The sequence below is a fragment of the Ambystoma mexicanum genome, chromosome 1p (assembly GCF_040938575.1).
Source record: "Ambystoma mexicanum isolate Mex_15411 chromosome 1p, UKY_AmexF1_1, whole genome shotgun sequence".
NCBI lineage: Eukaryota > Metazoa > Chordata > Amphibia > Caudata > Ambystomatidae > Ambystoma > Ambystoma mexicanum.
The window spans coordinates 221,574,843-221,599,304 of NC_090921.1; the positions used below are offsets into that span (position 1 = coordinate 221,574,843).

General features: G+C 45.7%; 1 protein-coding gene across 3 annotated transcripts; it reads right to left on the reverse strand.

Annotated features, from left to right (window-relative positions):
• Positions 1-2,472: 2,472 nt before the first annotated feature.
• Positions 2,473-23,642, reverse strand: MCM7 (minichromosome maintenance complex component 7). Of its 3 annotated transcripts, none has more exons than XM_069646418.1 (16): positions 23,443-23,642; positions 20,857-20,936; positions 20,200-20,364; positions 16,164-16,288; positions 15,871-16,051; positions 15,367-15,504; positions 14,803-14,952; positions 11,776-11,890; positions 11,407-11,538; positions 11,076-11,159; positions 10,539-10,750; positions 10,012-10,193; positions 9,815-9,898; positions 6,897-7,065; positions 3,389-3,498; positions 2,473-3,035 (listed from the first exon to the last, which is right to left on the reverse strand). In XM_069646418.1, the coding sequence occupies exons 1-16, from the start codon at positions 23,471-23,473 to the stop codon at positions 2,828-2,830; spliced, it is 2,166 nt and encodes a 721-aa protein (XP_069502519.1). In that variant the 5' UTR covers positions 23,474-23,642; the 3' UTR covers positions 2,473-2,827. The 3 variants fall into 3 exon arrangements, with proteins under 3 accessions (XP_069502519.1, XP_069502521.1, XP_069502520.1); XM_069646420.1 differs by lacking the exon at positions 23,443-23,642 and adding an exon at positions 21,977-22,073; XM_069646419.1 differs by lacking the exon at positions 23,443-23,642 and adding an exon at positions 21,726-21,810.
• Between the last annotated feature and the right edge of the window lie 820 nt (positions 23,643-24,462).

The following is a 24,462-nucleotide window of genomic DNA, read 5'->3' on the forward strand; positions in this document are numbered from 1 at the left end:
ATAGAATGGAGCAACTGACTAGGTAAATACAGCCTAAACCCATCAAGGGAAACTGAGCGGGCAGTCTTCCTCGAGAAGTAGGATCCTGAGAGGTTGTTAGGACTGGGGACCTGGAAATCCTAGAACGCCTCATGTACCCCAACGATTATGACTAGAGAGATTGAGTAGCGGAGAGAGGCGACCTAGACCAGAGACAGGGAGAAAGGGAATGAACAATGCTAGCGTACTGCAATCCAGGGAGCGATAAGACAAAACCACAAGTGAATAAGGATGAGAGAATCTAGCCAACTGGCAAGAAAAAGATGGCTCAGATGAGACGACCGATGTAGCCAACCTGGGGTGGTGAGAGGGAGGGGGACCCTATGGTGAATCACAAATTTTGAAACATAAATTTTGATACATGTGTTAATTCACTAACAAAATGTATTTGAAAAACGTGCCATCCAGGATAGTAACTAATAGTGATGGTTTACAAGATGTGCATATCTTGAATGCAGCCCCTCCGCTGGAGTGATTTGGCTGTTACTGCAGCTGTCAAATTAGCAAGGGTGATCGCATACCACTGAAGAGCAGGCACTGCAGTTGATGATACTGACACAGGCATCACCCTTTCCAAGATGCAGTTTGATTAATAAAACTAGCAAGGGCTTGCACAACCTTGCCAGACGGCAATTTCTCACATTTTATACCTCCATCTACAAACCTCCCCCTACATCTCCCACTTTGCTAACAAACTCGCTAATGCCTCAACTGGCAGTATATAGGTCATCCGACACATTTCAACATCTGGCTTGAAAAAGATGACCATTTTACACTACACATCAGATGGAGTGTCCCACTAACATACCCAGCATAGCCGGCCAATCAGGATAGCATTTTCACTAACCAGATACTCCCAGGTTCACATCCCCAGGGAGATCACTTTATTCACCGACACCACACCTTGCAGAGCCATGTAAAGAACCACTTACCATGAACAGACCATGGGAAGAAAAAAAAAATGTACAAACTCCCAGATCAACCAAACCTACTGTCCAGAGAGATGCTTCACCCACATCCGTAGATCCTCACATCTCCGAGACAAGGAGAAGCTTACTGGTTTATAGAGAAAAGATCCAAATAAAAATCTCGAAAAGTCGAATTTTCAATACTTTTTTTCGAAATGGGGTCCCCCCAACCCTTCATTTTTTTATTTTACCCTTTTTTTTACTTACCTGACCCCAAAAATACATAAATAATAAACCTTTTTTTCCGAGATTTGTTTAGAGATTGACATTGGAGATTTGACCTTTTGACTGACCACCGCTTGCACTGGCTATCAGTGACACAAAGCATTTCTCTGAAATCTTTACCCGTACACACAAATGTTTGAACAATCAGGCCCCCACCCATCTCCTCTCGCTTCACCCAGTACACGCCTACCCGACTACTTAGATCAGCTCAAGCACATTGTCTGGCCACCCCCAGATACAAACTGCAGAAAGCTAGGGGAAATCAGCTTCCCTGTCCTTGCCCCCAAGCAATGGAACTCGATTCCTTTACCTATGAGATCTGAACACCCCCACCCTCTTCAAACAAAAAAATAAATTATGGCTAGCTACCTATGTGGCCTAAATGACCACTGATTTCAGGACTCTCGGCTCTTCAACTGCCCTCGCCTGTAAGTATTCTTGCCAATTGTAGACACTGCAGTTCATTGTAAATTACGCACAGCTTTACCGCGACTGTAGATATTCCTGTATATTATATTGTATACCTTGTATAACCTTATTGTATGTATATGCTGTGCTAACGTTCCACTTTAAATGTAACCATATTGCCTTGTCAAGCTATGCGCCCGGTTGCGCTATATGAATAAAATACAAAAATAACTTAGGCAGGCCCACTCCTCACCCCACCCTCCCCCAGTACTGCTCACAAGGAGCCCTCAGCCCCCTCATGGCCTTACACGTGCTGCCAATATGAGTTTTATGAATCCCTGTGGTTGGACTTTCCCCACTGCTGCCCAAGCTGCAACTAACTTCTACATTCACGCGTATTTCTCTTACATGCCTGGGCCTACTGCCCTGGCTGCAGCAGTGTCCGACCTAAGCCACAATCCACAACTTAAGTACTACAGACACTAACCAATTTATAATTGGTGAAAAAGTGCAATTTCTATACAAGACAAGCCTGCTTTTCTAGTTGTAACTTTGCGGCAACTTAATTGGTGGCTCATTTTTACAGGAGGCATAACAGCCACGCAGCACTTTGCTACAGGCTTTTTGCAGCCTAACTGCTGGGGTTTTCTAGCATAAACGGACGAGCAATCACCATGTTGGTGCTGAACCTTAAACCTTTGCAGCCTTCAATAGTGCCAACTGTGAACGGAGAAGAGTTCAGAATTATAGCTGCAGCAATTGATTCATGTTCAGTTATATAAGAACTGCAATAAGTAAAAGAGCTCAAGTCGAGAAGAGGTACAACAGAAGCTGAAGCATAGAAAAAAGTATTTTAATCGATTTCTGCTGTGAAACAATATACATTTAAAATTCAGAGATGCATGCGACTACGGAACACTAGTCCCATCAACAGGAGACTAACCTCCACCTCAAAAATGGCAGCTTTAATCTGTCCACTTGTTTGTCCGTTGGAGGCTCCATCCCGTGATCTGCTAGTCCGTTCACTCCCCACAGAAAGCAGTCAGCTGGTACAAACATGGCAATAGTACTTCATGCCAGGTTACACCCAAGTGTTGAGCCAAACGATCATACTAGGGTTTCTCACTGCGGCCTCATAGGATTGCACTGTAACAAGTCTTCAGAGCATGGCGCTCTAGCGCAAAAGATCAAACAAAGGTGATTTTGGTGCGTGCCTGGTTAACTAGCCAAACGTTCAACTCCTCGTACTCCTCCAAGGCTGCCTCAAACTGTGCCGGAGTAAAGCCCTTTGACACGCATCGCTGTTCTGCCTCCGAGAACTTGACACTCCGCATTCCTTTCTCTGGCACCATCTCACGGATTGCTGCAAAGATGACATCGGCTGGGCGCTGAGTCCTGCAGGGTTACAAGATCAGTGCGTTACAAAGGCGGCTGTTTTCACCCTACTACCAAAGCAGAGCCAGTTTTCCACCAACACATTCATCTTCTAGAGCATTGGGGGGTAGCCAATTCGGGGATTCCCTATAAACCGTTCAGTATTTGCAACTGTCATGCTTCCCCCACTAACAATCTCCTGCCTTCCAGAATCACAAGCCAGAGTTCAGCAATATCACAAATTTGCATTTCAGTCAAAACCAGCAAGGCTGAAAGGATAAGTATTTTATATTAAACTTGAGACCACAAGTACAGAATCACGAAAAATCCAATGTGCCACAACACTTAAAATACATGTCAGTTTCCACAATTACCTGGCTGCCTGCCCCTTGTCTCCCATCAAAGAATCTTTGGACATCTCCATCAGCCTCATTGCCTCATTCACATCCTCCTTCTCCACCGTGTCCACCAAACGTAGCCGGGCCTTAAGTGACGGTGGCAGAAAAATAAAAATTAAAAAATGAGCTACCAGTCCAACGAGAGAACCCTCTGCCAGACATACTTTGCTTTCATAGCAGCATCACCAGAGCATATTTGACAACCGTACTACAAGTGACACCAGCATGGCCAAATACTAGTGTTTGGGCACTAGGGTTATTAGATTCAACTTGCACCTTAGTTCGTTAGTTCAGAATGAGTTCACCTTATTAGTTTAGCTCACCTTTGATGGTGCATTCTGAAGTTGGCCGAGAGGTCACGGATTGAGTAGGTGTTGGATTGAGTAGGTGTTGCCCACCTTGTTGGCAGCAGAGTTGCATGTACCCCTGATACCTTGAGCTTGTTAAATAATAGTCAATCATATCCTTGTTTAATTTTTTTTTTTTTTTAATTACTCCTAGGGACAGCAGAAACGTGTTTCGGCCTCGGGTCTTTTTCAAGGCTAAAGCATGGTTATCCAAAGTTGGTAGGGTTGTTAGCCATCCAACGGGACCAATTTCCATCTTCCCGGATGGGCTGGATTCTGGCCGTAGCCAGGCAACCAACTCGGGCTAGCAGCCAGAATTCCAACAATTCAACAGGACAGCAATCTCCAACCACCCCAGCAACTTAGGATAACACGCATCTTGATAAAGACTGATTAGTCGGCTGACCACCACCAATAAAGAACTAGTTAATATCTGCAAGGTATCAGAGTACATGCAAACTCTAGCACGTTTAGCAATGGCAAACAAGGGGAAACACGAACAGTAGCAAGAGCTTCACAGTATTACCAGCCCACCATAATAGCAAAGACTTTGTAAAAGGATCTGATCCAGTCCTCGCCGTGTATGCAGAGGACTTAACCTTCGCAGTGTTATGCCAGCACTGTCAGACCGAGACAAGTGCAATGCCCAGGGCAAAGGTCAGCAATTGCTCATGTCTCCGCCTCTCAACACTGGCCAATCCTCGACCACCTCCTGCAGAGAAGAATACAGGTTAGCCACCTCAGTAGAAGAGGCAATATGCATTGAAACGTTTCTGCCCCACAAATAAAATTGCACATCCAAGTACCTCCATTCAACTCAGAATTAACGTAATCTAGTATACAAACATGATCTGGCACGAAACGCCAAGAGGGCAATACGCCAAGAGGGCGAAACAGTTTACAACCCAAAATTAGGTTTGTTAATATATCGTCATCCTTTTCTTAAAGCAAAAGGATGCTACGTATTGAGCAAACCTTACAGGACCAGTAATGAGGAATGTGTACAAAGACAGAATTAAGCAACTCACAGGAACCATCTTACAAAAGATCCATCATGGGTCAAGCTACTTGATTGCTAAGGAGCATGTACTGTCAAGTTATGTTGACTCGGAGTGCGGGGCGGGGGTGGAGGGGGTGAGGTTTAACCATATTGAAAAAGAACTTTGAGCGAGACAACATGAGAACTCGACAATCAAGTGCAAAACCACAGACAGAACCAAACACCATGGTTTACATCAGTAACGAGGGGAAAAAAAATATATCGGAATACTGTCCAAGCATGAGAGAACCATGGACTGAGTTTTCTGACTGAAACTGCAAGCGGAATAACAGCCCCAAAAAATCTTGCGTGAAGTGTTAATTCATGGAAGCTCTGAAAAATACACAACCGAAAAAGATTGAGTAATTTCCTCTACATCTCCCAGTCTGGATCAATGGCATGTAGACCATAACAGCTGTATACACAACCGAAAAAGATTGAGTAATTTCCTCTACATCTCCCAGTCTGGATCAATGGCATGTAGACCATAACAGCTGTTATCAAAATTGAAGAGGGATCCAAAATTACAGAATATAGGGTCAGCGAGTGTGAGCAAGAAAATATGGTATAAATACTGGGACTGACGTCTCCTGGTTAAGTCACAAATAGGACTAGTAAATTGGATAACCAAGGGGAGTAGAGATATGGGTTCAAAGCTATAATCGCTGCAGTGCAAGCAATAGAACCAAACCGAGATAAGCACAATGAACTAGATATGCTAAGAAGTAGCAACCACTATAATGTCCTTACTGTGCTAAAGAATTGAAAACAAGGTAGGTTAGCTTCATACAGAGGTATAGAAATGAGCACCTAGTCCTGTAGATCAGAAACACATTGAATGTACGGTCAACTATGTGGTAGATGGGTAAAACAATGCCTTTAATCAGCATTTCAGGAACCAGTACATTTAACGCAAGTTTTGTTTTACCTGTAGTGCAGGATGCATACAAGTACTTCCTGTTTCAGATCAGAAAGCTCAGACCTTTTGGAGCAAATGTCTGCACATGGTGGGCAGAAAGTACCTGCAAAGCACAACCCCCAAGACACGAAACCAAAGGCAGTTTACAGTCCTTTATCATAAAAGATAATCCCACTAAAAGGACAACGTTAACCTTTTATTGGGCAGCCATGAACCTCATTGGGCTGTAGGAGAGGGCGATGGTAAAATGATCTACAAGTCACACCTGCACACAAATAAAAATCAACCCTTAAATATACAAACAGAATTTCAGTGATGACAAGAGTACAAAAACTTCAGCAGTGAACGCTGGCAATATCACATTAAGCGTTCGCCCCCACTCCGTGTTTAAAGTGTAGGTGATGTTTCTGCTTTAGCCACAATCAGTTTTGCATGGGTTTGCACAGCAGAACCAAGACCAGACTGACTGCTAACCCTGCAAAACGGACTGGAACCAGCAAGCAGTAATTCCAGCAGATCATTCCAGCTGAGCACTCGCACCCAGTTACTAGCCAGCAGTTGGGGAAGACCGCCTACTCAACTGACTTAAAGCGCAAAAGAACAGTTTGCCAAATGTGATCACTCCTGCTCCTTCTGGTTATGCCTAGACATCCCTTGCACCAATCACCCCACTGCTTTGATACTGCCTCCCGTGTGCAATTGTTAAGCCACAGCTGAAGTGTCACAGGGGCTCAGAAGTGCTGCTGGTGCAGTAGAAATACTACACACTACCTGCACGAACAGCACTTTGGAGTCTCAGCAACATGAATGGACAATGTAGCAACTCAAATACTGACATGGGTACCTGCTTTATCTAACATGTAAACAATCAAACTTATTTCGCAGACTCGAAGCAGTTGAGATGAGTTCACTTGATGCAATAGGCTATCCAGGGCTGCAAGTACCCACAATGCAGTAGGCTATGTAAACTACTTGCACTGTAAGCACTTTAACCCTAGCAGAGCCAGGCGAGTAAAGATGAACTGTAGAATATGGCTTCAGCGTCAACTTGATTGCAAGCGTACCATTTATTGCACCACTGGGTTACGAGGTTTAACCAAAACAATGACTTTCTTACAAGGCTTCTCCCTTCAGTTTTCTCCCATGCCACAAATAATGCAACTGACCAAAAGTACAAACCAGAGCAGTGGAGAGTCGGAGTACTGACAACAGGGTCCGGGCTGAAGTGAAAGTTGTGTCCTTGTTTGTGCGAGCTTCCTTCCTCATCTCTACATACGCAGCAGTCAAATAGTCGGCCAGAGTCTCTGGGATAGCAGGGTGCTTTGCCTTGCACATTGTGATGTAACGCCTGAAATTACAGTAGTTAGAACGTGTAAGAAAGTAACTAGTCATGGGTTGTGCTTTGCACACATTCTTACCCAAAAAACCCTACGCAACCCAGACACCCCATTCTGGGGTTGAAGGCAGTGGTACATGTTTTACATAGTTCTGCATGATCTAGACATGGCACAAGACATACCAGCTGGAGAAAGCAGAAGTGCGACGCCCTTGTGAATTTTCCTTGGGATGAAAACAAGAACCCAACCCTCATGGCTTAGAAGTAACGTGCCTAGTCTAACCTGGGATGACCAAAAGACTTCCGCCCCAATTCTACTCGACCCCTCGGCGGCCACCGAATATTGACCACCCCACCCACATGGACTCTCCATTCTCGGCATCAGGGACAGTTTTGAAGTGGAATATTCCTTCCTCGCCAGATGGCAAAACATGCCTTTCTCAACGACCCCCCCCCCCCCCACTGCCCAAGGGGTGCTACTATGACCGTTCTTGCTAAACTACGTAGACACCCAAATAAGTCTACAAACTCCAACCAGGCCCCTCCTCACTCGATCTCGCATCAGGTCTCCCAGAAATGGAACACTGGATGAATGCCAACCACCTCTAAAACAGGAAAAACCGAGATCATGGCTCTGCAGAGGACTGCGCTCCTTCTCCAAACTACCCCATGGCCGCTCTCTAGCCCCCCCACTTCCCACAGCCCTCCAACACAGTAAAAACCTATGATGTAAAGCGGTTGCGAACCTATCCCGTCTGACAGAAAGCTGCTACATACATGTGCATTCTCCACCAAACCCCCTACGAGACATTCCCACACAATCTGCAAAAGTTGCCATAGCATTCCTCCCTTCACGCATAGAGCTCACCCCTGCATGCATGGACTATAGCAACGACATACATGGCGGCCCCGGCATCAAAGAAAACTCCAACTGCTAAAACACTGCTGTGAGGCTCATTGCCCTAGAGAACAGTATCACACCAGCCCACAGATCTTCACCGGCTGCCGATCGGGCGACAATCCACCTCGTGCAGCACCCACTGAGCGCTGCACAAGACACAGAACCAGACTGGTTCTAGGTCGTTCCACTGGAGTAACCCCTTAACCCTCTATATATTCCAATGAGTTCAGTTATTGCATTTTTCCCAAAAATGCCGTCTATAAAATGCTGCCGACACTACACAACATCTGCAGCATAAACGCACACTACATACAGACCCATCTGAAACCTCAGATCAGGCACAGAACTAGTCATTCCAGTGATGAAAATCACTGGGAATAGGGTCTTCCCACAGTCCAAGTACCCACCATCTCGAACCAACTTCCATTCACAATCTGCCGCAAAGAGGATAAACACCCAGCCTTAAGAAAGGATGGGCGAAACCCGTCTCTTCCCTTCAGCATCCTACATTCCTAGTCCAACTCCTGGGTGAACCTTGACCAGATCGGCCAGGAATTCGGGGTTACCCGAGGAGTTGACAAAGTGCATTTCTGTCAGTCCTTATAAGCTCGTCCAGACCACATCTAACTAGGCGCCAGCCAGCCTTGCTTTGACGGAACGTCAAGTACTCCTGCTTAACGGAACATAGCTGTATCCTGCCCAGGGCACAGTACTTCAATCCACACCAACATGGCTTGAAATCACCCACCCAATCACCACCTCCAACTGAACACAGCAGAGGTCTTAAGAATAAAAAAAATGAAAAATTTTATCGGTCCAGCTTTTCTGTCTATGCTGGTTAAATCCTTTCGTCACATCTCGTACTATGGTCCTGCGAAGGGCAATCAACCCCACATTGCTTCGAAGCCATACCACAAAATGGCATGCACATTAAGAACGGAATTTATACTGAAGCAAGCGGCTCAAAATTCCTGTAGGTGGCAAGAGTAGGGAAACGCAACTTAACGAAGCTGAAGCATTGCACAAACCAATTCCAAGCTGGGCGTGTCCTCGTTCTCCATCCAAGCACCAATTATCTGGCACTTGCTACCCATTCGCAACACTGAAAATCACCTGAAATGCATAAAGGTCCCAAATACCTGGCTCTTTCTAACTCCTCTCTAAACTACACAGCTGAACACAACATCCCTATACACCAATCACAGAACTGAAGCCGGCAGCATTCGCAGTGGCTCACCTAGACAATATCACCCCATGCACAGCACCCCCACCCGACAAATACACCAGGTAAGCCAGCAGCATTTGCTGTGGCACATTGCAAAAACCTCACTCGCCACTCAGACAGAAACAATGAGACCATCCCGCCCACACTTGACAAAGGACGCTGCAGCCGATCTACATCCAAGCATACAGTACCTTAAGCGCGTCTGGACGCAGGTACAGCCAACCATCCATGCACCGTACATGCAGCTATGGCTATGCCCATCTGGTCTGAAATACCCAATGTAGCTCAACACATCTGCCAGCATATGTATAGAGACTACCAACAAAGAAAATTTGGTATAGCTAGCCACACATTGAATCTTCAACAATAGCAGTCTATCGCAAACCACCAACAGTGCCTTCCCACGTGCCTGACCTTTGGGCTGCTTAGTGGAGGCATTCAAGTCCCAAGCTGGCAGAAATGCACACCAGCATCTCCACCACAATGAATACGGCCACTGAAGGCGTTCCAACCACTAAGCGCATTGAGGCCATATAAGTGAGGAGAGCACTATATAAATAACGAAATACAAGACCTTGCCCAGTAATGTATTGTCTCGTTAGCAACAGTTATTAACTAGACCAATATGCACTCACCTCATTAGTTTCATGTCCAAGGGCACAAACTGAGATGGGGGTTGCTTGCTGTGTTGGTGAACATAGGTTATGTGCTGAGCCAGCCTGAAACAATAAGCACAATTAGATTGACTGGCGGTTGGGAAGAGGGACCCAACAGCAAGCGATATTTTACCAGCCCCACCTGCAAGACTACGACTTCAACCAAGGACACTCACCTAAGGTCATTGTCTCGGTCCGGCTTATCTTGAATCAACCAGAGTAGATCGAAACGGGACAGCAGTGCTGCCGGAAGCTGGATGTTCTGCTCAATAGTCTTCTTGGGGTTGTAACGCCCATAAGCAGGGTTGGCAGCTGCCAGAATTGAGCAGCGGGCATTAAGGGATGTCATTATGCCAGCCTAAAAAAAAATATAAAAACCAATTACAGCAGGAATTAAACGTTAAAGCAACACATGGACAGGTCAGAGCCGCCATCTCAGGGGAACTAGGACCTACTACAAAGCGTGCTGCAAAAACTACAAAAACACATGGTATTGTTTCCAATACGCCAATGTATTTTACGCGCATTAAAACTAATACATTACATGTATGCATGGTGCCAGTTGGCTTGGGAGTGGAAAGCAGTTACTAGCAGCTAGTCACCAAAGATTAAAGCAAGAGCTAAATAGCGCCCAGCAACGTCAGACCCTGGCGAAAAATGGTACTACCCCGCACATGGTAATGTCTCGAGCAATGATTGATACCTTGGCAATAGATATGGTCTGCTGTTCCATCACTTCATGGATGGCTGTTCGGTCGGCGTCCATCATCTTGTCAAATTCATCTATGCAACAGATGCCCTGATCTGCAAGTACCAGGGCACCACCCTCTAGGGTCATCTCACCAGTCACTGGGTCCTTCATCACTGCAGCAGTCAAACCGACACCTGAAGAGCCACGACCTGTGGTGTATTGACCTACAAAAGCAAGATGCATGCATGGCGTTTATAACCAAGCCTGGATAAATGCAGTAAAGGAATTGCACTCGTGCAAATAGAAGCCAACTTAAGTTAAGGAAGCATGTTGGAGACATCAAATCCCCTTTAACACCAACGGAAAAATATTGGTGGGGTGTCGCAACTATACCATTCAAGTAAGTGTGCTGTATGTGCACAATGCAAGTCACACGAGGGAATGGGAAGCCTTAGCGTAAGCCTACTAGCTTTAGAACAGACGGTATAAGTTTACAGGACTACCCACCTCTGTATTTATAGGCTGTAGCAAAATAGTGGCGTTACTTACTGCGTGGAGCCAGGCGGTCTATGTAAGACAAGAGCTGAGACTTGGCAACACCAGGGTCTCCCATGAGACAAATATTTATGTTTCCTGAAACAAAAAGATCACTTGGGTTACAAATAGTGACAGGTGCGACAGTCAGATTGACCATTGGTTACTGGGTAGTGCACTTCCTCTGAAACATACGTAGAAAAAACACAGTACAGAAGTGATGTTACAACTAGAAAATAAGCCGACTAGTAAACAGCAGATTGGTTACTGCGCACAAGGTAAAATTACCAACTGTATTTTGCAAATAATGGACAACAGGGCAACAGCGCAACGAAAACCAACCAACCTCTGATTTTCATGCCTCTGGGGGAGTGATCAACCCCACCGACGAGCAACAGCAGCAAAGCCTTCTTCACGTCCTCATGCCCATAGATTTCAGGAGCAATTGAAGCAGCAAGTTTCTCATAGAAGTCCTCCTCTAAAAAGAAAAGTAGTTTAAATCGGCCATCCAAAATCTACACAAGTCTCCAGTTATTACCGTACTACACACAACACCAGTTTCTCATTACCTCAACTATGCTGCAAGTGTGCACCATTGTACCATCTAAATACTAGATGCTGATCCACCATGAATTTCCCTGAGCACCAATCCTTTAATAGACCCAACACTCCCAGTCCCAACGATATGTTCTACCCTCAAACCCAAGTCATTTACCTGTGATCAAACGCAGTTCATCCTCACTCAGTTCCTCCGTTCCCATTTCGTCATCTTCAGTCTTATTCATCTTTATAAGCCGGTGCGTCTCCAGATAGGTCTCAGAAAGTAAACCCTAGAAATTCAAACACTTGAGAATAAAAACACATGCCTCTGAACCAAGGTTCCCTCTAAGCTGTGCGCATGCCCAGCTTCCTTCTGGGTGCCGCTCAGAAGATTTTTATCAGCGCACAAAGAATTCTCACCTATTCAAAAAAAAAAATGTAAGCACAAGCCACAGCAAATACCTGGAATTTTCTCTTAAGTAAGCAATTAATCTTGATATGCTACTCATTTGCATTACACTATGCAAGGGACACCTACAATCCCCAACAGTAAAATACACACACCAGAGGTTAAACACTAATATGAAAAACTGGCTCCATGAACAGAAGAATCTAACCAAGATAGGCCTGCATGTATCAACCAAAATAATGTTCCCTCCCCACCAATCACTCCTAAACCGGACTACCACACTTTTACCTTATGACCAATTTCTGCCCCAGAAAACATTAAGATACTACAGCTACGGACAATCTTGACTCTTCCTCTTGGCTCTGTGAAAGGTTAGCAGATGTGTTCCTACATCTACTTGTGTGTTTGTTGCAACATGAATAACGTTCACGTGCCAGAATTTCTGTTACCAAAAATGTCACCTACACTATATAATCAAACTACCTGCACAAATATCGGGTACTGACTAAGTAGGCTACTTGGATGTGTACCCGTATGCCACATTTACTCTTTGTACATGTGTCACGCAGGTGCTTTGAAGCGGCCCCTTTGCAAGTTAACGCATTATAACTCAAATATGAGTTTGCCCGCTAAAGATTAAGACAAATGTGCACCGTCTCCTACTTTAGCATTGCTAACTTTACCTTATAAGTGGAGAGCAACATTGCAATACCATTTACTCAGCCCACAAGGGATAATGGGTATGGACTGTGCCTGGGATTTCTCGTCCATCTTATCAGGGCACCGGATATTCAGACAATGCTTTTCAAACAATCTGCATCATTTGCAAGTGTTCAGAATTCCTTTTGGAATAGACCTCCACATGTTGTATGGTAACTTCTATACAAAAAAATGTTTTCACTGAGCACTTGTGTAATCCTGCACAGTGGTATAAGGGAGGTATGTTGCAAACAATCTTGTATGCACTGCAAAATAATTGTGTTCATGCAGAGTCATGACATTATTAAAATGCACATATGTGGAGGCATTAACTATGCCTCGCTTGCAAAGTATTGCGGGTCTGCAAATATCCCAGTGAGTGTTTACTACAATCGCTCACTTTTTACAGTGCTCTATCACCTAGTATTGTAGGCTAGTGCAGGGGCTGGGGAAGGGTATGGGAAGAGCAGAGGTCATCACTCCTTGTGGGTGATGAACAAAGCAGCACAATTCAAAAACCAAGTCAGATGCAGTACACTGAAGGAAATGTGTTGCTGGTTTGCTAACGGATAGGAATTACCCATCTACACAACAGCACCTTTTTATTTCTATGCTCAGCTGCTGAGGGATTTTCAATACAACCATGTGTTCTGTGTGTATAGTCTCTAGCATTTCCTTGCATCTTATTTAACTGATCAAAGAATTACAGAAGAGGGATCCATTGTTACAGAATGCACTCAATCATTTCTATCTCTGATTAATTGATGCTATTAACAAAAGGCATATGTGATTTTCTTCAACAGGGCTTCATAATAAGGCTCTGGTTTCATTTTTATCTAGGCGTGGTGCGGAAGGGTGGGGAGAACTATACACTTTATTATGTGCCCTGTCATTTCACTTCCTGTTAGGTGTGCAAGCATGGCTCTAATCAGGTGTTGCTCCTTACTTGGGAGTCAAATGATTTTTCGGGGAGTAAAAAAGTGATTAGCTTTGCCATTAGGGATTCTTTCTGCTTATTAAAAGCAGTTTTCCCCTTAAAATTCCTCTTTCGATCAGGCATTATTATTAGAGTTCCTTCCTATGCCATTGCTCTACTGGTCACTAATATCAGTGGAGCTTAGTGGGTTGAAGCAATCATATGCTCATGGTTTCTAGTTTTCCTTTTTTTCCAGAGGAAAAATGGATGGGGCATATGTCTCAGCTCTAAGGCTGGTGTTCACTACCCACAGGAGAATGTAATGTGGATAGTAACTAGAAGCATAGGAATTTTTGATCATCATATTCCGAGGTGCAGTTATTCTGGTGCTTCTAATAATTTGTGCATGGATAATTGCATGTTCTCCTGGACCTTGAATACTTCATTAAGGTGGCACTTGAACTCTTACCAGCATGTTTTAATTGCCATTAATCCACCGGCAAATGTATTCTGAAGAGATATGTGTTTTGTAATACAGAAATGATTTTCCAGTGGCATAGAAACATACATTTTTCTCTGCACCGAAGTTTGCAAGGTACAGTGGCAGATGTTGAAGTCTTGGACTGGTTGATTTGTTTTCCTTATAATCACATTTGACATTTTATTTTAGCCCACGTGTTTGGAAAAAATGTAAGATTTGTAAAGAATGCAGTGGCCAGCAAGATGAAATTCCTTTCCAAACTTCTGCGACAGTAGCTCAGAAAGTGGCTTATCTCATTAGTCCGTTGCGCACATGGAAAATAATGTGCGTACAACAGCCAACCAGTTGCGCACATAGAGAAAATAATTAGAGGGAACATTGCTCTGAACAATACACTGGTAAAAACACGACCATTCACCCCTGGGGCATGGGGCAGTCGATGGACCAACACTTGCAGTACGCATCACTGGGAGAACACTGTAGCCAAATGGCACTCCTTTGGTAGCAAATTCCATAAAGGCCAACAACAAAAAAAACCTCCTGTCAAGAATGGGGGGGGGGTGCATACATAACTGGAGGGTGGGGCTGGTCTTCATTTGAAACAATGTTGCTGGCCCAGGCACAATAAATACTACCCTTAATGTAGCTGGGCAGTTCATACTAGTTTCTCAACTCATACGCCACGTGGCATTTTTACCTGTACCACTTGCCGGAACCCAGTCTTCAACATGGGCAAGAAGACACCGGTGATGCTGATGTGGTCTCCTGGTTGGGTGAGACGTGTGTTCTCCCCACGCACAAATACTGTCATACTGCGAGGAATGTTGCCCACAGGAACCTGGTCGCTCTGCAAGAACATACATTTGGAGTAACGTTATAAGCATTCCAAGCAAGCAGATGCCTGCAGCTTTAGTCTGCTAAATAAGTAAACATGGAATCTAGCAGCGTATAATAGTCTGCTTCGAGCAACTTTGGGGACAAAACAATACTTTAAAAACAAGCTACTAGCCACACAGCACAACATTTCTTAGATGTCAAACGTAATCTTCATTCTACGGACCATGCATTACTTTGAATGTGCAGAATAGTTCCACATGTGTAAAAGTAAACTGGTGAGACCCACAAGGCACATCAGTGTATGCCTATACGAGCAAGACCCAAGACCAGGCCATCCATGTAAAAATGAGGCACTTTCTGCCAAACCAACGCTCGTGTTGTGCACTTCCATTTCAATGGTTTAACTTTTGCTCTCAATACCTACATGCTCTTGTATCTTCAGTTCCTGAAACTTGACAAACTTAGAACCACGAGTCTGCAGGTAGAGACGTCCACCTGAGCGGTTGGTCTGACATTCCCGGCTAGGGCACATTATGAGTGGCATAAAGGTTGGTGACTGGATCTGCAAAACAAGTTAAACTATGTTATGCCTTAAACTAAAGTCCCTTTAGATTACACAGCCCATTGAGACAACACCATACAAGGGCAGCCAAGCACCGTTAATTGCATTATTCAACCTCGTACTGGATTATTTGAGTCGCCCCAAAATATGTGAAACAGGCCAGTATCATCACCAGGGGACATAATGTCTATACATTAACACTGAAGGAGTCAACCATATATAGCAAACACCCATCCCTCTCCAGCCAACTAATCACAAGGCACTCAACAGCATCTTGCTGCAAGAAGCTGCTCCAAGATAAAGGCAGGATATTGACACGTCATTTTAAACAAGAATTAGGCCGCCATATTTCAGAGAATCACTCACCGGCTGGTATGTCTCAGCACCACACTGGTCACAGGTATACGTTGCCACCACCATCATGGGCTTAACCTCTGTGACCCGTGTGACAATCCCACGCACAGTCACAAGCTTCCCAATGGATTCGGCTTTCACATCACGCACGACTAGCGCCTTGGAGCTGCTCGGGCTCTTGAAGTACAACTCGCTGTGAAGAGAGTGGGTGTGCGTATGTAAAGTAGCATTTCCAAATGATGGGGCAGCTATCTGCTGCCACCCCGACCCCTCACCACACCGGGTGCACAGCTTCCCAAACTTACAATCTACGCATCAGCTCCGATGGATACTGATTATGCGGGTCCCGCGTCTCACTTGGGTCATGAGCCCGCTGCTCCATCATCAAGCGGTGTTCGATGTAAACATCCAATGTGTCCTTATTCACCACCTGCAGAAACCAGGAATAAAACAGGTAAGACTGCAGAACCGAACCGTCTGAGTTTACACATCCCAGACTGTATGCTGAATAGGAAACTGGCAATTTCACATTATGTTCATGCACTGCTTTGAACACACAGGAAGAACACTGGATTGCCTCTAGCGTAAAATCCCAAATTTGTCAAAGTCAATGGTGTGGCCATATGAACAGCTACGTCAAAAATGATGCAGACATAGCAGTGGGCAAAAGAAACGGACGTGTCAGAGCAAGGAACTCACTCTGTGCCTTCGGCCTGGCAAAACCAGTGTTAATTCCGGTCCATGAGAAAGGAGACCGTAGGGAGGTAACAAACTACTGTCTCTTGTCCATGCTGGACGTTACGGGCACGGTTTTTGCAACACGTGTACTCTGAGAGCTGGAGACCTGGGTAGTCACCACTCAGAGTGCTGGACTCTGATAAATACCACACCGAGTAACAAAGAAGCTACTTTATACATGGTATTGTAGATTTCACTAGCGCGTTTGACCAGGTAATGAGAGAAAACTTTGGTCCAAGCTCACTAGCCTCAATTGCCCCAGCTGGTTAATTCAGATTCTAAAAGCATTGCACAGTGAGAATAGTGCCATGGTTAGACTCAACAGCGAAGGTGGAGTGACCGAACCCATTAGAATTAACATGCGAGTAAAGCAAGGATGTGTGGCGGTACCTACGTTATATAATCTTTACATTTGACTTATTCCAGCGTATGGGATTAAAGTCAAACTGCCCTCCCAAATTGGGGACTACCCCAATAGTAGTTATGTACTACGCAGATGACCTGATCATGTTCAACAGAACATTGTCAGGCATTAGACTATGCTGGAGAAACACACTGTACTCCTGAGCTGGGTCTTGCTATTAGCTTAAAAAAGACAAAGAATGCGGATTAGCATAAGGGGCCCACCCGGAAATTTAATGTAGACTGGGCCTGCAGACTCCTGTTCTTACCTGGGCCTGGAGTTTGATGTATCCTCAAATTATAACAGGATAATCGCTTACAAAAAAAAGACGAGCCAAATTACTGACCCTGCATGCCTGTATTCTCAAGAGGGCATGCGGGATATAGCTTGGCGGGTACTGTAAAGTTATACCAACGGTGCTTTGTCCCAGCTATACTCTATGGCCTAGAAGCACCTGCTATGCACAACCTAGCTCAATGTCATAGAGGGCCAGTGTTGGCACGCAGTACTAGGTCTGGGGCCGTCCTGCTCTATGTAACACCTCAGGCTCGACCTAGGTCTAACCTCTTTGAGGGGCATGGTCTTGCATGCTCGGGGAGTTTGCTACTTAAAATCTTGTATCATACCAAAATGTAAGCTACTTGCGATAGTGGGAAACTATGATGCTGAGAAGGTTTTGCGGAGACAATTTCAAGAATCACTTTTCCTAGAGCTTGGATGGATTGATGCAGCAAATAAAATGCGACCATTTATCCACCTGAAAATAATCATTTGTGCACAAACTAAAATCACTGGGATTGGTGTGAAAACTATTCCTATCTTGAAAAGCTGAAAGGGTAATAGGCTGTGCTCAATTAATTCAGATATATGAGAACACAACCCTATCACTCTGCCCCGACCCAGCGGTGAGGGATGTTCTGATAAGGCTGCAAACTAACCAACTGCAGATCCTCGCCATAACAGGTGTACTGTATTTGTAAGAGACCAGACTCCCTGGAAACTGCCAGATGTTCTCACCCCTTGCCCCAAATTGGGCGGATTATATATGAACTTGTTGGGAAGATGGTAAACAGATACGAGTATTGTGGAGATTCTTTTTGGGCTTACTGTCTCAACTCATGGCAATATCACCCCAACTTGCCCCGTTTAGTGTGGTTTTACAGGCCAGAAAACGATGGTACCAATTTAAACCTATTGACGTTGATCTGACTATACCGCTATACAACCTTGCTTTACAGTTGTCAGTATTGATTTATACAATAGGCTTTGACACTGTTCTGAGCTATGCACTTGCTTGTATGTTTATTTGCTCATTTAATTAGAGATTGTCATTTGAAGCTTTCTTTTTCAGTTTGTTGAGATATGAAGTCTTTGGAATTTTGTATAACTGAAAGATGCTACGATTGTGTAACGTTCTAATTTTTTGACTAAACCACAATAAAATTATTAATGGCGCACTAATCTTAGGGAACATTCAAAAACTTTCTACAGGTCTTTTTTTGGCATGCATCATGTGCAACGCCTTTATGAAGTAGGTGCGGTTTATAGTAAATTTTAGAAATGAAACAAGGCATTTAGCCCCAGAATCCGATGACCTTATAGGAGGCCTAAAAAGCAACATCTTAACATTTGGGAAATTATGGAGCCCTTAAACATCAAATATAGGTATGGAATACTAACAGTTTAAAAAACAATTCAAGGAAGCGACTAAATACGTGATTATAGTCAAAACTCAGGGTTCAAGATATTGTGTTCCATTTATATAGCGACTCTAACCACTACATGTCTCACCATGCTTGTTGGTGGAGCCGCAGAGTATGGGAAAGTCTGAGGTTTAGAATGTGCCTTTGGCCAAGATCGCCCCATTTATAAAGCATGCAAACCCAAGGGCATCAAGGCGCCAGTTACAAGCATTCATTTATTTTTACACTTGTATAGTGCACAAACAGCACTTGGGCATCGAGGCGCTGTCACTTGTGGTGATCTTAGTTACAGGGAATATTAAGTGGGTTATGTTCATACATACAAAATAGATAATTTGTGCAATCTTGCATGGAACCGATGCCAGAGGAAAAGGAGAGCTGGGTCTTCATAACACTACGGAAAACCCAGTACGATTGCAGCGCTTCAAGTGAGGGCGCTCAAATGTTTGGCTGCAATGTAGGGGAAGCGCAAGCCGCCTTTTATTCTTCCGAATTGGGCAAGGTCAAGGGGGGATGCGAGTGTTGGAAAGGCACATGAGTGCTACAGGGGCTTGAACATAATACGTTCACGGATAGTCAGCCAGTGAAATGTTTTTTCTAGTGTTCTTTCGGAATGTTAAGTGGGCTCACAAAGCATAATTCAGTATCACTAGGGAGTTCTTGCAGGCGTTGAGGTGCCTGCAAAGAGCACTGCCGCAGTCAAAGCCTGGCAACTCATGATTGCTCGGGTAACCGTTAGGCAGCAGTCTTTGGAGAGGAAAGGTTGTGGGCCACTTAAGATGGTGGCGTGGGCTGCCGAAGATACAATCACTTGACGGGACACGGAGCGTGTCGAGGTACAAGACCGGGATATGGAAGGCAGTGTATTGACTGCTTAGTTTTTTCAGAACTGCCGAGTCCAACCATTAAGGAACAGGTGGTTAGTTGCCACTCAGGTCAGAATAATGGAGTAGGTCTAGTTGAGTAGGTCAGTCACTGCGAGTGGGGTGTAGAATATGGGTGTCGTGACATAGTACGCATAGGCTATGCTGTTTGGTCAGAACATTCATGGGTGTGAAGGGAGGCCAAAGAGTGCGCTAGCTTTCGTAGACCAAACTGGTCGTAGGTTTGATCGCTGTATACTAATGGCAGAGGTGTCGAGGCAAGTCTTGTGTAAGGAGATGTGCATGTGTCCAGCGAGACTGAATTTGCCATCGTTGCAACGTGTGTGGATGGATAGCCGTGCCTGTGACAGGTGTCCGACAGGCTGGAGGTCCAGCGAGGCAGTGTTAACCGCAAGCTCAGATTCCTTGATCTTGCAGAGTGATCTGACCGAAAAGAGATAGTACCCTCATATGCTCTTCTAGGCTACCCTCAAGGTGTTACAAGTACACAGGAATGGCCACCATAAGAACTTGGGATCATAGGATTATATTGCCAACGTATAGATCCAAGTGCAACATCGGTTAGGTTATCATACATGCGATACAAACCACAGAGCGGCAAGCCATGCCCCACCTCCTTTTCTTTATACTCCGGTAGCAGCTCCTGCACAGCATCAGCAAACAGGTTGGTGTAGCGCCGGGTGTTCTCGCAGATAGAGTCCACCAACTCAGGGTCTTCCTCAGCCACATCATCCAGGTCAATGTAGAGGGCAACCTGCTCACGGTGCGCCAGCTTAACCTTAAAGTTCAAATGTTCATATTTGAGGTTAAAGGTTTGGGAGGGGCAATGTCAACTGATTTATGACCACACAACACGAACCAATACTCCCGCCATGCACACCAGTGCGACACCCTATAAACAGGAGCTGTGAGGGTGGCCTGTGCCCTTGTCTTTGGGAATCAAATGGCCTGCGCTTCCCCACATGCTTGCACTTTGTATAAGCTGGTGACCCCCCCCTTACATATAGGGGTCACTGCCCGGCACCTAGCTGTTGCAACCATCTGCTGCATCTCGCTTCCTGACTTGCAACCGTCTCCTGGCTCTTCGCCCCTCTGTGGAACTTGTAGCACGCCCTTCCTTCTCCCTGCACGATGCAAGTGTTCACAAGGCCTAGTAGGAACGCCTGTCTGAATTTTACATAATCCATTGCGTCGCTTGTACAAAAGCGCCTTTCAAATGCCCAATAAAAAAAATTCACACATCCACTTTTAGGATCATAAATGAACTCACCAGCTGACTTCCATACTTGAACTGCTTCTTGCCAAACCCATCGTCCGTGTAAAACTCCTGGAGGAATTTCTTGCACTTTTCTGAAAAATGATGCGGTATGGTTAGGGAGGAAACATCAGACAAGAGCAGAAATGCACGGTCAAAATGGGGAACATTACTCATAACAAGCACGAGACCCAACTACTTTATTCATACCTACTTTTCCGAAATGGGTTCATCTTCCAGCGCGGAAAAGTAGGTAGGTATGAAGTAGTTTCTCATTTATTTACCATTTCAGCGGCAGGGCAACTATTCAATAAGACATGCAGAAAAATATACTATTTGACGATCAGTCCTTACCACAAACGTAGTCGAAATTACGGACCGGAAACTACTTTACGCAGAGGACGAAATTACCCCTCAATAGTGGCGCAGAAACGCTCTGGCAAACGGCTCATACATATCACTACTTCTCACCGAGGGTAACTAGTCGTAATAGATCATTCAACCCTGGAGGCCAAGTCTCATACTATACGATTCATAAATTCTATATTATGAATTCGCTTGGCAGTATTACTAGGTTTGCCTTTCATTTAAGTTTGCTATATTTAAATCACCAAACCCCGAATCGTTGCGAGACTTGGCGGGAAAGCTCTACTGTCTGATGCGTGCTCAAGGCGGCCCCTCGCTTCGTCTGTCGTTATTCGCTACGTTTGCCCATGAGTACACGTTCCCACTGCGGGCCTCTGGTCATGATGCAGTCTCGCACGTGTAGGCCCTGCCTGGCTTCCACGAACCACGGGCCGACGCTCCCTCCCAAGGAGCCATGTGCGTATTCCAACCAGAGCCCGCGGGTGCGCACCCCTGTGACGGACGCCCGATAGGCTTACCAGGGGAGCCGCGCACACAATTTGATCTCGCTGAACCACGCCGCGTAAGGCCCTCCCGAGATCCGTTCCTCTCCCGCTGTCCCCTCTTTGTAAACAAAGCAGCACATGGCGGCGGGGCAACCGCATCACCTCCATATCCCTCCGCAAGCCCATATGCCCACGGTTCCCCATGCCACCTAAAACACCACCGCGCTCCCCCTTGGCACGGTGTCTAGACGGTATAGCCCTACGACGAGCAACAGACCACTCACCTTAGAGAGCAGGGTAGCGAGTCTCGTGCGGAGGGATACACGATACGAACCGCGCTTGTGGCTGCATCGACCTTTGAGCCCGGCGTGTGACGTCAATGCGCGACGTACACCGTCAGACGCTGTACGGCAATGGGGGTACGCTACTACTGACAAGGGGGGGGCAAAATCAAAGCATGACAGCGTAACCCCTTGCTGGGGACATGGTATAGCCCAAACGCCGATAGCATTATGAGAGCTGTTGGGGGGTGATTGGTCGGTGCGAACTTGTGACAGCAGCCACTTATGGTCTTCCGCATGGGCCCGATGGGAGGTTATCATGCTTTAGATGGGGAAGAGGGCGGAAATTATGGAAGACTACGGTATTACATGGCGATGATCGGCAGTGAGGCGCACACCTTAACAGGCTCGGGGAAACAGCGGAAGAGCCTTAAGTGTGCCAGCACGCAACTCGGCCTCGACCCCCCCCAACCCTACAGCATACGCAAGTTTACGATAAACCCCGATAGGCAGGGTTAAGAGCGAATAGCTCCCACCTGCATCGCAACGGGGGTAGGCATAAAGATATCAAGTAGGAACAACAATTCGTGATGGGTGAGAAAGCAATGCAATTATATACTATATGAAATCTGATCCTCGAGAGCGCAATGCTGCATAGCTCAACCATTTGTGTCGCAAAGGCGGGTGAGACGCCCATTGGAATGAATGGGCGTGCAGGAGGCTTGGCGGGTGAGTCAGTCTTTTACAAGTCGGGCGACACCCGCCAAAAGCGTGAGTTGAGAGCTATGATGTGGGAGATTTCAATTAAAATCACCCACAAGCAATATACGGAGGTAGCGTGCGCTATGAGGATCTGGATGGCAAAGTATACGCCAATCCATAGGAAATCCATTTGGGACCATATGGTGGATCGTGAAATAAGTTCAAAGCACAAACCGCGCACATCGCCCAAACAACGATCAGAAAGAGCGGAGGCGGGCGCTGCAGCTTGCCCCGTTGTAGCACTTCGTGTGGCGTCTAGGGATAATAGTTTTTACAGAGGAAAGCTTCAGTGGCCAGGCCCAGGGATTAGTTAAGTTCACTGATGAAAGTGAAGTGGGCGGTCTTTTTATTGGTATAGTGACTGCCGTGTCCGCCTGTCTCAAAAGGGGACTGTCCTACTATTTGAATAGTTTAAATCATTCCGGAACGCATTAAAAAGTCGCGAACGCACACAAGTGCTAGTATCCGCAAACTGGTTTTGTTGAGTGTCGAGAGCGGATACATTTTTTGGGGGGGTGGGGTACCAGATCTTGCCGTTTTAGTGTGCAATAAAGTCCCACGGAGCGGGGCTGGTATCTAGCTCATCGTTTTGCTGGAATAGAAGCGATGCACCTTGGCTGGACTACATTCCCGTATGCACAATGCTACACCGTCCTTTGCGGGCGTGCCCACACACAAACCCATGTGGTCCCCTCCCCGACTCTTACCTTTCTCGGCCACGTAGTCCCGGGGTGCCATAGCTTTGCTGTGTGTTTTGGAAGACTGATACTGGCAGCTTTTCACACTACTTGGGTTTTTGGTTCCCGTAAGATGGTATAGCAGTACCCCGCTGTCTTTCTTTCTCTGCTACTCAGTCACAACCGAAACTGGCGCGAAACGTTACCCATGTGACTTTGGCTTAACCAATGGTTGAGACCGTTGTAGCGACGTATTACGTCTCGGGCGTCCAGACAGCCCGCGAAAATCTGCGCCAATCGAAAGCTGCACTCCTAAAGAGAGTGAGGACTGCAGCTCTTGGCTATACAGTGGAATAAACCATGTGCTTTGCTATTAGGGGGGATAATTACTGCCTGTGCTTGGCTGGGAAGTAAGAGACAAATTCACGCGCCTAAACTCCTCGGACGGACCAGCCTGTAGCCCGCCCTATTAATTAATGACCGCCTTCTAGGATATCGCTGCTCGCATAGCTAAACATAACGCATGTGGTACGTCCCGTGTAAAAGGGTCGATTGGAGTCGCACCACAGACTCGGAGAGGCCTTGGTGGCGTACATGCAGCAGCTCTTTGGGTGTTGTAAATGGCGGAAACCTTCGGGCCCAGTGACTGAGAGAAACACTTTTACATTCACAAAATGTAGCAACATAAGCAGGAAAGAGACATCATGCGATACACCATGATAAAAGCATAACAGATATAAATGAGGCAGTACGTTATTATATAAAACATAACATAACAAGCCGCACACACTTCACAACACATAAACCGGAGCAACATTGCACGTGAACGGACACCGATCTAACACCCGCACCAAAGCTCAGCATCCGGTGTATACCGAGTTGAAGCTGCCAACAGAACACCACCCCTCTCACTATCCTACTCCCTCTTCACCTTTCTAACCTATCGTTTACAAATCCGTCACGCTTGGGGACCAATTCTGTTGGTGACGGTGCGCGGTACGAATACCTTTAACATTTTAACGTTATAAAAAAACGGAGCATGTGTGTGAT

Coding starts and splice junctions, on each gene's coding strand:
- MCM7 (XM_069646418.1), bottom strand. CDS start 23,473: ATGGCACCCCGGGACTACGTGGCCGAGAAAG. Junction 20,937..23,442: donor GGACTACGTGGCCGAGAAAG/GTAAGAGTCGGG, acceptor ATCATTTTTCAG/AAAAGTGCAAGAAATTCCTC. Junction 11,891..14,802: donor GGTTCCGGCAAGTGGTACAG/GTAAAAATGCCA, acceptor TTGAATTTCTAG/GGTTTACTTTCTGAGACCTA.